Source organism: Cebidichthys violaceus, unplaced genomic scaffold (assembly GCF_023349555.1).
Source record: "Cebidichthys violaceus isolate CVI_PGR_0920_01 unplaced genomic scaffold, fCebVio1.0.p SCAF_1, whole genome shotgun sequence".
NCBI lineage: Eukaryota > Metazoa > Chordata > Actinopteri > Perciformes > Stichaeidae > Cebidichthys > Cebidichthys violaceus.
Genome location: NW_027176262.1, coordinates 19,525,460 through 19,538,447, shown reverse-complemented (window position 1 = coordinate 19,538,447; position 12,988 = coordinate 19,525,460). Strand labels below are relative to the sequence as shown.

Below are 12,988 nucleotides of genomic sequence, written 5' to 3'. Positions count from 1 at the left end.
CAGCAGGCAGAAATAGTATCAAAAGCAGTAAATCTTTTCCTGCGCCTCGTGCGGACACCTCGCCTCGTTGAGTCTGCGGTTTGTCCGGCGTGAACGTGAAAGCTCCCTTCTTTTCTTCCTCACCGCTTCGCTCTCTTACTTTCAGTCCTCTCTCCCACACCATTTGTTTAAGAGATAGATGGTTTAACTCCTTGTTGTACCCCCCCCCCCCCCCCCCCCCCCCCTCCCCACCACCACCACAACCGCCTCTCTGTTGGGGATTCAGCTTTGCGCCATTGAAGTTAACGTGCCTCTGCTCTGCAGGTTTAGACAAGCGCTATACCTGCGCGCTTCGAGCCTTTGATCACGTTTCACAGTAGACGTCTCTCTTTCCGTCTCTGCGCTTCAAGGAGCTTTGCACGTTTTTGCATTTTTTTTTTTTGTTTGTTTTTTTCTAAGCGAGGCGTGTGTAAGAGACACGGTTATCCAACGCTCTGAATTTAAGCAACAACTGTGCTCGTCACAAGCGTCGTCGCCTCCCTGTGAGGAGGCTGCGTGCTCTCTAAAAAAAATGGTGGAATGGATGGGATGTTTCAGCTGAGCTCCACATCGTGGCAGTTTTGAATTTAAAACAAGACTAAAAACCCAGCGTCTGTCCTCTTAGTTATTGTTTGTCTCTAGCGGGCCGTTGGAGACGTCATTGTCACTCTAGACACCTTTGGCTCATCTTTTCTCTTTACTGAGCGGTACGCCTTTTTATTTTATTTTTTCTTCTCTGCTGTGTGCTCTGCTGCCTGAATGAAGGAGCTTCGTGCTTATCAGCTCCCTTGATGCATGGTGATGTTAATGCTCGGCTGCTGTTTAATCATCTCTGGCAGTGCTCTTTCATTTCATTACCGCCACGCCGATGATGAAGTCGGCTACATGTCATGTTGCACTATTTTAATGCTGGACTGTACTACGGTGTGTCATCCAATGTGCTTACTTTGATCTTGTGTGAACAACCCCCAAGGAGTTGAAAGAGTTAACTGAAAGGCCATGATCATGAATGAATTCTTTCACAGCTCTGTTGATTAAACTGTCTCATTTTCTTCCACCTTCCAAACAAAGAAGAAATGATGGCTAATGCACACTGACAAACATCCTTCACTTTCAATCTCTCCAGCCGTTTTACTCTCAGATGGTGTTGTGTTGTTCCATGTCTGAAACTGCATGCGACTGTTAATGAGCCGAGCCTTGCCACGCTCGGTGAGGGCTCCTCTGGGGTTGGGGGTGGGGGCCGAGGGTCCTTCCTTTTCCCTTTGCTTTTCCGTCCTTGTCTCCCTTACTTCATCTCTCCTAAAAAAAAAAAAAAAAAAAAAAAAAAAAAATCTGCACCTGCACAAATGCACCTCCTCCCACCAGAGCACTGACACACTCCCTTCCATCTGTCTTTTCCTACCCAGAATTCCCTAACAACTCGCGCTCTGATGGCCAAGAGATTCATCAGGAGCAGCACAATACAGGTGCCGCCATCGGGGGCGCTGTGGGGGGAGTGGCCCTGTTGGGCGTGGCGGCCATACTGCTCTTCGTATTCCTCCGCCGCCGCCAGCGCACCTTCAAGGGGGACTACAGCACCAAGAAACACGTGTTCGGTAACGGGTACAGCAAGGCCGGCGGCCTGCCCGCTCACCCTCCCATCCCCAAGAACCTCCAGTACCCGGACGACTCGGACGACGAGAAGAAGCCCGCCCAGATCGGCGGCCCCGGGGGGTTCGAGGCGAGCGAGCGCGATTTTGACGGCGAGCAAGAGGACCTGAAGAGGCCCTATTTCACTGTGGACGAGGGCGAGAGCCGAGATTATGACGAGCGGACTCTGGCTTTCCAGTATGACCCTGAACCTGAGATAGCCGACGATATGATCTCTCAAACCGACGGCTCTGTCATTTCTAAGAAAGAGTGGTACGTGTAGTGGCATGCAGCAACCAAACCAAACCCTTCGACCCCCCCCCCCCCCTCCCTCCCCATATCTGCATTCCACTGCACCGTTCACCCCCGTCATGACTCCCCGCCCTCCCATTCGTCAAACTGCACCCTTCACAGTCCCGTTCCTCTTTTGGTCTACCTAGTACCCCCCTTCCCTTCCTGACTCCTCCACCCCTCCCCCCCCACCCCATCATCCAACTAATCTCAATTAGAAAAATCAAGCGTCTATTTAAAGTGCTAGCGACGTCAACTTCTCAACATGACAGCATTGGTATCAGTTCCATCAGGTGAATGGGCAAAGAGTACGAACTAAGGTATGTAAGTGGACTCGTCGTAACGAACACGCGGGTCCAGGGAAGTGACTGAGGTCCATCAGTACTGGTGTAATATTCTTTTTTGTGTATTTCCTCATGTTATAAATGTATTAAATGTGTAAAAAGAGACTGCAGGTTGAGGTTTTTGCCGAGCACACTTGTGAAAGTCCTACACTGGATGTGCGATCTGTTGTTTTTTTTTTTTAATGATCATTGCCGTTTTTGTTATTTTTTTTATAATGTCTTTTTGTATGATTTTTAAGTGACCAGAGAATTGAGAGTTAAATGTTTGACATGATTACAGGTGGAGTGTAAGTGTTTGTAATTTTGTGGTCAGATGTTTCAGAGAAAGAAAAAAAAAACGAAAAAACGCCACACAGCAACAGTACCATTTCTCCCGTTTCGCACTGGGGTTAGCGTCCATGAAATGACTCATTTTTGTATATTCACAGCATCAAAAGCAGATGTGTTATTGCTGTTTTCCAAAGACACGCATAGTCCTTTTTGAACCCCCCCCCACACACACACACACACCTTTGTAGGCTTGTTTTGTTTGTTTACCGAGAGCAAGTCGGTCTACTGAGTGTTTTCAATATTGTCCCCAAATTTCAATCACGTTGAATTAGTTTCCACATCAGTGAGTCAGAGTAACGGGGGGAGAGAAGGGCTGCAACAGTTTCTACTTTTTTTCAGTAGTGCATCACAGTCGCGTCCGAAAGAGGGTTTTGGTGAGTCTCCGTCTCCACAGAAAACCTTCAATAATGCTCTGAAATGTCATGATTATCATTTGACTTGAACAGGTTGACCTTTGTACACAAACTCTCCATCTTACCACTATAATGAAATGTCTGTTTTTTGTGTGTGTGTGTGTGTGTGCTGAGTTTATAATTATGTTGTCATAATTATGTTTGGTTCTGACCCTGCTTTTATCAAATGTCGGAGAAAAGTGTCTGTGGAGTTTCCCAATAATGTCTCTCCTTATAATTGTGTGACTGTACTGAAGAATTGGTTCAAGCCCCCCCCCCCCCCCCCCACGCTTACACCAACAGCATTTCTATGAGGAGTCGTCCATGGAAACACAAAGGACACGGACGGGAGGGAAACAGATGCTTTTATATGCATCTATGAAAAAAAACATTTTAACATGTAAAGGGAATTAAGAAGGTGGCCATGCTGGAGTATAATAAGTCACCTGCTGCTTTCATTAGTTTTTCCATCTATTAGTTTTTTTCTTTTAAATTGAACTTCAGTTTTCATCTGAATCTAGGGCTGTCGGAAGGCAGAAAGGTCCATTACACAATAATCAGCGAAAAGCATTTGCCTCAAGCAACAAAAAAAGTTAAATGTCAAATATCAAATAAAACAGAAGCAAAGTGCTAATTTCGTGGATTCAAACGATATAAATACTATATCGAGCCTTATTTTATGCATGTTTTTTTTTTTTTGTGTTGCTGTGGAGGTGCGTACGTCGCTATTCTTTCTGTATCGATTCCAGTGTGTTTGTCCTCATTTGCAGCTCTAAAGACGACACTTTGTCAGTGTTGTCAGTATTGACAGAGGAATGGTTTTATGGGCATGCAGTACCCAGGAACAATATTGCAGTTAAGACATCGAAAAAGTATATAAATATATATATATATATATATATATAAGTAAAAATGAAAAAATAACATCTCTCTGAGAGCAGATTTTGTCGTCGGCTAGAGATGTGAATGTTTTACAATCCATGCTTGTCTACTGTATCTTTTTAGATGAGCATGTTAATCACAAGCCTCAATTTAAATTGTACTTTCAACACAAATTGACATCGCAAGAATGGGAAATATCAACTTCTGATTAAAAAAAGTCTGTTGATTTCAGTTTAGTTCAGATTCATTTTCTACTGCCTTATTTGGGGTTTTTTGGTTCAGTGTATCCACAACAGTTTGACAACATACATGAAGTTTGCAACAGAAAGCATCAGAGTGGGAAAACTCAACCACAGTTGCAGGGTTGCTTCATGCAAATCACAATTTGATTGCCTTTTAGTTGATTATTTACCTATAGGTGACCTGATTAGCTGTAACTTCTTCGATTCCACATAGTTTGCATGTGGCAGCATAATAGAGACAAGCGTTTTTATCTTTTCTTCTTGCATTCAGTGCCTATCGGAGTCAGGAGTCGTAACAGTTGCTGCTCTTTAAGTTATTCATGCCATAGAATGACGTCATCGAGTAATATTGACATATGACATGGACTGCAAAATCAGACAAATGATGGTTCTTTACTTGCAGCGAGTTGTAGTTTGGTATAGTGGGGCTCCAGCACAATGCTAACAAGGTGTCTGTACTTGATCTTTAAATCAATTGATCTCTTAAAAGCTGCATTCATTAACATTTTAAAGTTTAATGATGGCTTAATGGTGACACAGCACTTCCTTCCCCCTCCCGCCAGTCAATACTGGATAGTTTAAGTCCTAAAGAGATCAAACTTTCGCCACTTAGTCGCACATCGCTGACCTTTCTAAGCACAACAATTGAAACAGTAATGGAGTGAAAAGAGATTTGAATATAATAAAAAAGTAGCCCAAAGGAAAGATCAACCCCCTTTTTAAAGCACAAGTTTAAGGTTTCATTGTACGCTTTTCCTGCATCCGTTATGAAACCACTGCCACACTTGATTCTAAGACATGTTGGCGGAAGAGAAACCTTTCAGACCGGGGTCGACATTCTGTATACTGGTAGATGTGAACATTGTCTTCATGTTGTCGGGGTGTTATGAGTTCCTATTTTGTAATACTGACTGTAACTCCATTCCATCCTAATCTACTTTTTGTATTCAGTATGTTCAACATTCCACTGTAAATACTGTACATACGGTTGAGATAATAGTTGGGATTTATTTAGGGACAACTGCGTAGGGACCCTGTTCATGTAAAATACACCTATTTTGACTGCAAGTCTAGAGACTCGATGATGGATAGATGAAGCCGATTTATTTCCAAAGTCCCATCTAGAAATGCTCCTCCGGTACGTTTTTGATATGCCACTAGCGGCTTTGCTGTCATACAAAAGGGGTGACGCACACAGTTTGTCGGTTTAATGTTATTGAAAGAAAATTTAAAAGAGAGAAATTATCTGTATGCAGCCATGTGAATGTATATTTCTGAGGGTGTTACAAATATGAAAAAAAAAAATATCTCCTGTTCAATTGTGATGACCCAGTGAAGTAACTTGTATTTGTTTTACGCATTAAATGAGTTCAATAGTCAACAATGTGCTGTCCCAGTTCACTGATTGGATAGATGGGTGTTACCTGATTGAATATTTGGTTCACGTCTGCAACACAGTTCTTGTCTTGTTAGTTGCAGCTGTTCCCCAATAGCTTTGATCGGTAATGTTTAGCCGTCGCCTCATGCAGGTGCTTACTCGGTTTTATTTTTCAGCCTCATAGCTTCCTGTAACAACATGTTCTCGCTCCCAACTCGTCAAATACTGACGCTTGGTGAGTGGCCCTAAGTTTCAAACTGTGACGCTCTAGGTACCCCTCTAGAGTCCGTTTTGGATGTTTTAAGGGACGGCTTGTCAGTTTTTACTTGTTACATGCAGTGTCTTTTCAAAATAAACTTCCGTCTTCAGAGGAAGTAAGGGTTTAGGCAACAAAACAAAAGAGCGTGGTTATAGTTAACTTGACTGACTAGCCAACGTGACAAAAGATACTAGCAAAAGTGATTAGCGTTTGCCAAAATAGTTATGTGACAAGCGACTTCTGCAAGTCACATAATAAACGACATTAGCGACTCAGGTGATTAGCGAGTGCCTAGCCACATGACGCATTGTCACGCGTCACATGACAAGCGAGTGTCAAACAAGTCACGTGACTAATGACACTAACGACTCACGTGATCAGCAAGTGCCAAACGAGTCACGTGACTAGCGACCTGTGTTAGTCACGTGACAAACGACACTAGAGACGACGATTCGCGAGTTCCAAACGTGTCACAATACTGAGTCTTTTAGTTCGCACGGAACATGAACCGCGCACCTGGACGAAAGTTCTGTTTGTTTGACCCATCCACCACCTCCCCCCCACCCTGCCTGTGTGGAAAACTTTATACTACGTCAGTTGCTCTGACCGTCTTATAAGGGTACTGACCAAGCGTCGCTATTGGACGAGTTTGGAGTGAGGCAGACTATCTAAATCCAGATGTTGCTTTTCTCCCATCCAGCCATTAGACAGAGCCACATGGGCAGCCACACTGAGCATCCAGTATTCAGCTCAGCATTTCAGCCGTTCCAGTTTTGAGAATCAAAAGGGTACATAGGCGGCTGCGGCGCTAACGCAGGATGAATACCTCTTACATTCCCCTCCATTGTTGGCTCTAGTTTTCATGCCTGAGCATGAGACCAATCTGATGATAAAAATGTAAGCAACACAATCAGACATGGTGAGGAAATGTCTTCTATCTTAGACACAGTCTGTTTTACAGGTGTGGAAGGTTTTAACCACCTTAACAACATGTTGCCAAAACACCTTCCGTCAGTGAGAAAAGTGCCACGCTGTCGTAAATTCATCATCATTTCCTGTGAGGCAAATACACGATAGAAAAAGCGATGCACACACAGTATATAACACATGTCGGCAGCGGTTATTACTGTACATTTCGAGTGTGCTTTTTTTCCCCTTTTAATTGGAGAGCGAAAACTATCAGGCAGATGTTGGTGTTGAGTTCAGTGCTTAATGAAGCTACAGTGATATGATGAGAGCGGCCCAGTGTAGAGCCAGACAGATCTGTCTCAGACTGTGGGACTCGAGTGCAGACATCTGCACTGTGCACATTAAGAACAGCCCAGAGTTTGCAGCTGTTGCCATCCATTTGCTAAAAGAGCCCTTTGTTGCCCATGGGGCTTTGATGGCACATAGGCTTTTAACATGCATGGCCATCAGTTTTTCCCATCCCAACTGAGCCGCGAGTGGAATTCTACAACATCTCCTCTATCAAAGTACTCTTAGGGTGAAATATGGCTTTTTGTAGTTTTTTTTTTTTTCACTTAATATGTTCCTCATGGGCTGCAAATTTAAAAGCAAGGTTGTTAAAGCACCTCATATGTGAGGCCAATCCATTCAACGCAGCCTCAAATCAGAGGATACAAATTAAAGCTCTGCAGCATCCAAGACTAAAATCACTGTGGAGAAAAATTATAAATGGTCTGACTGTGCCTGTTAACGATTTCATGTAGATCAATATGTTTTTGTGCTTATAATTCTCATATTTTATAGTGCCACTGCTATTAAGTCCGGACGAGCATTGTATTTGAAGTTGAATAAGTCCCCAATAGTTATAATGCAGCCCCATAAGTTGATGAGTTTCTGAATGCTTTCCTTATGAATCACGTTGCTATTCAAATACTAGTTTGTTTTGCTTTTATAGGCCACACTGTTCAATACGTTTGGTGAAGAAAGAAATGGTATCTTGAGTTGGAACAAAGCTCTTTGCTGCCGTGAATTGTCGGGCTGTCGATGAGCTAAGAATTGGAATAACGTATCAATCCGAAATGGCTTCAGGAAAGCACACAGACGGCCAAAACCACGAGTCGTTGAACTACAGCGATTAAACGGTTAATGGCCGCACTGGTTATGCATGAGCAATTCATTGGGCTGGATACAGGAGGAGAGTTTTACTCATTGATCGGTGAGGCGGCTTTTAGCTGCACTAGTGTGTAGCTGTGTATACGGATCCACGTACTGATATAAAAGGGGAAATATATCTGATTTCTTCAAGTGTTTCATTTTAAGATATATATTTGGTGGAATCTCCTGTGTGAGTAATGAAATGTTCTCTCAGTACGTATTGTTGCTGTTTCGCAACCTAACCTGTGTCGCAACCTGCAGAAAACTAAAAAGTGCTTTTTTTGTCATCATGGTATGTTTATGCATAGTTAATTCTAATGACCTTTTTTTTTTTGGATAAACTGATTGTTCATGGCTTTTAGAAATATGTTTTTTTTTGCTCTTGTTTTCTATCTGTTTTCAATGTGTACAAATTTGAGGTCACATGAGGTTGTCCATAATAAAAACGTGTTACTGTAAATGATGTCCTTACTCGTATGTGAAACATTCGCAAAGGCTTTATGGCAGGGATTTAGATCGTAGGCCTTCACCCCCCACAGCGTTCAGCCTCGCAGAGTGTGAAAGATGCTCAGGTTCATCAAGCACACCATCAGGAAGATGTTTTAAGAAGGTTCCTGATAACAACGAGGAGAGACTTCATTCTGAATCAACACATATTTTAAATGACATGTGCACAAAAGGAGAAATGTGAACAGTCTTTGGTGACTAGACCCCGTCGTAACGTCATATATCTTGAGGGGGGTAAGGAGAATAGGAAACGCTCCTATGGAGTCTCGACGTTGATGGTGGTGGACTTCTGATCAGCTCAACCTGGGTCAGTGGTAGGTAGTTACCGTAGTAATCTAATTTAGGGGCTTTGCTACCTTCTCCCTCTGTTCTTATCTCTTGTCTTTTCTTACTGCCAGTCTTGACCGTAGACTATCGCCAGCCGCCATCTCGGCAGTGACGTCATAACGTAACTCTAGAAATGGGCAGAGAGGTGGATCGTTTGTGGATCTGAGGCGGGCCTGGGAGAAGCACCAGCAGGAGACAGCTAGTGACCTGGTACGGTACCCACCTGTCACTCAGAGCGGCTTTGCCCCCTCAATTATGCAAAACTTTAAAGCCTATAGTTTAAATAATCAACCATCAAGTGGCCATTTTGAGGAACTGCATTGTTTTGCACCTCTGCGTTGGCTTTCTCAGCACCAGAGGTTGCCGCTTGGTCTTAACAGATTTCGCGGCTAAACTACAGTAGCCACTGTACATGATATGGTTTCGTCACATGATCGAATAGAGGCTTGACATTGGACAACATCAACATACATTCTGTGTTACCTAGTGATCATCGTCCGTATATGACAAAAAAATACTGAAGAAAATGTATTATTCATTTAATTGATTTGTTTTTTAAAGTTTATTATAAAAGCATATAATTTTGATTTGGATTATTACAGACTACTCTGACGACTTTTTCGAGGGTAGCAAATGTCATAATTATTATTATAAAATGTGAGTTTTTGTTGGCAATCAGTATTACTCGCAAGAGCCCTTTCTGCCCTCATCGCGTTGTTGAAGGGCCTGCTCTCTCTGTGGGAGGGATAAAATGATGCTGACAGCTGCAGAGAGGAGAACGGTTTTAAAGTTTGACAGCAGCAACATGATTTGCTAATGAACGGGACAAAATCTGGTTGGTTTAACTAAAAAAATAACACGCCCATAATCAGCAGATTGAGAAGAAGCCAGGAATGTGTGTGTGTGAGAGAGAGAGAGAGAGAGAGAGAGAGAGAGAGAGAGAGAGAGAGAGAGAGAGAGAGAGAGAGAGAGAGAGAGAGAATTGTGAATAAATGAAGCATTAAGATAGTCTTCCTAATTGGACTTACGCTGAGCTTCATTTTTAACAAGTGGTCTCAAAGTTAATGTACTGTAGATCTGTTAAAAGATAATATATAGGGTTTTTTTCAGGAATGAGATCAAAGATAATGTACCCCAAGGTATCTTGTTAAGTAACAAGATTAAGAGTCAGTCATGTTAGTGGCTCTGTATTGAGGCACAGCTGTATTCATATAAACTTTCTCACTAATGTCAGTTCATTTTGGACTTTTCGCTGGATTCACCACAAACGTATTATTTACTAGTCTAGTCTAGTCTGGACACATCATCATCCTTTCGCTTGGACAGCGTAATGCCAGATACTCCATACTGATATGTCCAGTCTTGGTGTTCCTCCACATAAAAGTGTAGCGTCATGATAGTGATCAGGAAAGAGCCTGCTTACTTAAGCTGCAGATATTTTCTCCCCCCCTCACTTGTGGTATTTTCATTGGTCGTCTGATCAGAGATGTCCTGAAACTTTCTGCAGTTTTTTTTCTTCACGTCTTCTCAGATTTGATCTGAGGCGAACGAGTGGTGTGACTACAGTTGACACATGTTTTACTTGGAGCGCCATCTGAAACGCGTTTGGAAAGAATATCACTGCCATGACCAAACCAGTGGAATGAACTGAGGAAATTCAGGCTGAGGTCTGTTCTCGCATCCCCTTTAAACTGCTCTCAACAATGAGCTGTTTTTTTTGCACAGTGAAGCTGCAGCTGACTGAATGTTCACAATGAAACAAGCAGTATTGCAAATGAATAGATCACAAGTGTTGTTGAAACACTAACGCTGACACCTGGCTGAGTGTTCAGAGCTGATTAGGTGTTCTCCATCCATTTAGGCCTTTTATCAATGCCTGTGTGTGTGCTTTACTGTGAATACAGCTGTGCACACCTGAGCCTGCTCAGAAAAAAAATGAATGAAATTATACACACACTTTTACTTGCTAGCATAATCCTCTCTTTCTTTTTTAGCTGACCCTGTATTGGCCTTGTGGAGGATCTATACGACTGATGTTCATGAGTTCTCTATAGCTGCTTACCACGTATTTTCACAGGAGAGCATGATGCATATGGGAATTCATACAATCTGAATGGACCTACCAGAGGGCTTGTTCAGCAATATCATCCCGCTCCCTCCTCCTCCTCCTCCTAATCTAGAGATGCCTCTGCTGGGGCTTAAGGGTGGCAAAAACATCATATCACAATATTTTTAAAGTAGGATCACAATCCACGATCTTATCACGGCTCTTTTTCATGTTGGTTTTTAAGACTATTTTGCAAGTAACAGCAAAAAAAACACCCAAACTAGTTTCCTTATAAAGAAATAAAGTAGCAAAACACCTCACCAAATTCCAATCTCAAATAAAAGTTTGTTCAAAGTTTGTTTGAATATTTATCTGTTCTCATCGGCATAAATTACATTCACTGCACAGCACTTATTGAAAAAGAAAATATGTCACTTTTAAAGCTTATCTCTCCTGTTACCCCCATTATTTCCTTCTTCCAAAACAGTGGTGAAGAACACCAGGAGCAAATTCCAGGAGTTGAGTTTTCATTAAACAAATTATGACTGGTGTGTTAACTGCATACCAAATTAATCAGAGGACACAAGGTCAAATTGCCTCCTAAGTTACCATATGACCGGTTTCTGAATAACAATGGAGCAATTAAAAGACTGTTTTCTTTTTAAAAGTAGTCTGGCCGGTGCGCACTCAACGTAAAACGCACCGGGGCTACATCACTTCCAGTAAACTTCACAGAGATCAATGGGGGCAAAACAGCATAACCGAATATTCAAAAACAACAGAATCCGTCAGCGATTTATCATCACTTCACCTGTCTCTCCTCCGCTCCATGTGTGGAGAGCCTAAATGTCTGGGGGCGTTCCATCTATAAGCCTCACTCGTCCCCTACTCTGGCAAGATAGCGAGTTCGGTGCGTTTAGTCATATTTTCATCATCGCTAATTATTTAGCAGCTGTGCTAATCATGCAGGAGAGACACTAGAGCCGTAAGAACTGCAGCTGAGAGAAAGTGCACCGTAGGACGATACTAACAATCTCTCTGTAAAGGCGGATTGTGGAAACATTTTAATCGTTCACAATTTAACAGTCATATCACACACCTCCACTGGGACTTAACCCAGGTCCCAGGAGTGTTTAACCTCTGTGGTCTCCACAGTGGTGCACCATCCCTTGGAGCTTAAAATAAGAGTGCAAGACGCTTTCAAACCACCTTCAGACTTGAAACAAAAACTGAATCAAAGGCTGGTAAAAAAAAAAAAAAGATCTTCAGTGTTTGGATGAATATCCAGTGGGCATTAACTTTTACTTTAATGCATTACATTACTCTCTCTCTCTCTCTCTCTCTCTCTCTCTCTCTCTCTCTCTCTCTCTCTCTCTCTCTCTCTCTCTCGCTCTGTTTGGGTTGGAGCCAGTAACCAACTCCACTATCACAATGACTGACCCGGTACAAACCTGAAACAAATTACTGATATCAAAACCATACACAGCTTCTCGTCAACAAAACCACCATGTTTGTTTCTGTATTTAGTGAAAGCCAAGTTTTTTTTTGTATGGATCTGCAACAGTAGGGATATGAAATGCATCATTTTTTCCAATGAAAATCGGCCTAACATACAAGCTTTTCATCACAAATCATTTTGGACATGTAAGATGCAAAGTTCTAGCCAAACGGTATCCATGATTGGCACATAAACTTTGTGTTTCAAAACTTTTCTCTGATCATAGAATAAAGGCAATGCATATAAAGAGTCAGGTAACATAAACAAAAATCAATTAACTGCTTTAAATCTGTCGGAACCAAGCACATCCTGAAGTCCATAAAATAGTGAAAACAGTCTTAAAGCACAGATCTAAGACTCCATTGATCATCTACAAACTGAAAGGCGGTTGCTAATGGAAACAACCCACAAACGCTTTGTTCCCAGATAAAGCTTTTATGTTGTACATCAACTCGTCCTGGCGCACCGTGATATACACCATTTTAATTCTTCTGAGGCCTCTGTCTGCATTTAAATATGAAACAGTCATGCAGTGAAGTAGTTACACGTTTTCCAATTTGTTTTCCATTGTGCCAAATATCTTCAGACATTGTTTGCTGCAGTTTTGCCTTTGGTTTCCACAATAACCCGATCGATTGGGCATGCAGTTTATACCCCACTGACAGACAGAACAAGCCAATTCTATTTCCAGAAAATGTGGAATTATAATGAATTGGCAATTATTTGGATTAACCCAGGATC

At 42.2% G+C, this 12,988-nt stretch overlaps 1 protein-coding gene across 1 annotated transcript in view; it reads left to right on the top strand.

The window, feature by feature from the left end:
* Nucleotides 1-8,318, top strand: part of nectin1b (nectin cell adhesion molecule 1b) — an 81,489-nt gene extending 73,171 nt beyond the window's left edge. Inside the window, exon 6 of the mRNA XM_068713950.1 lies at nt 1,425-8,318. Coding sequence (XP_068570051.1) covers nt 1,425-1,930 — 506 coding nt within the window. The 3' untranslated portion in view covers nt 1,931-8,318. The remainder of the gene's footprint in view (nt 1-1,424) is intronic.
* Nucleotides 8,319-12,988: the final 4,670 nt, after the last annotated feature.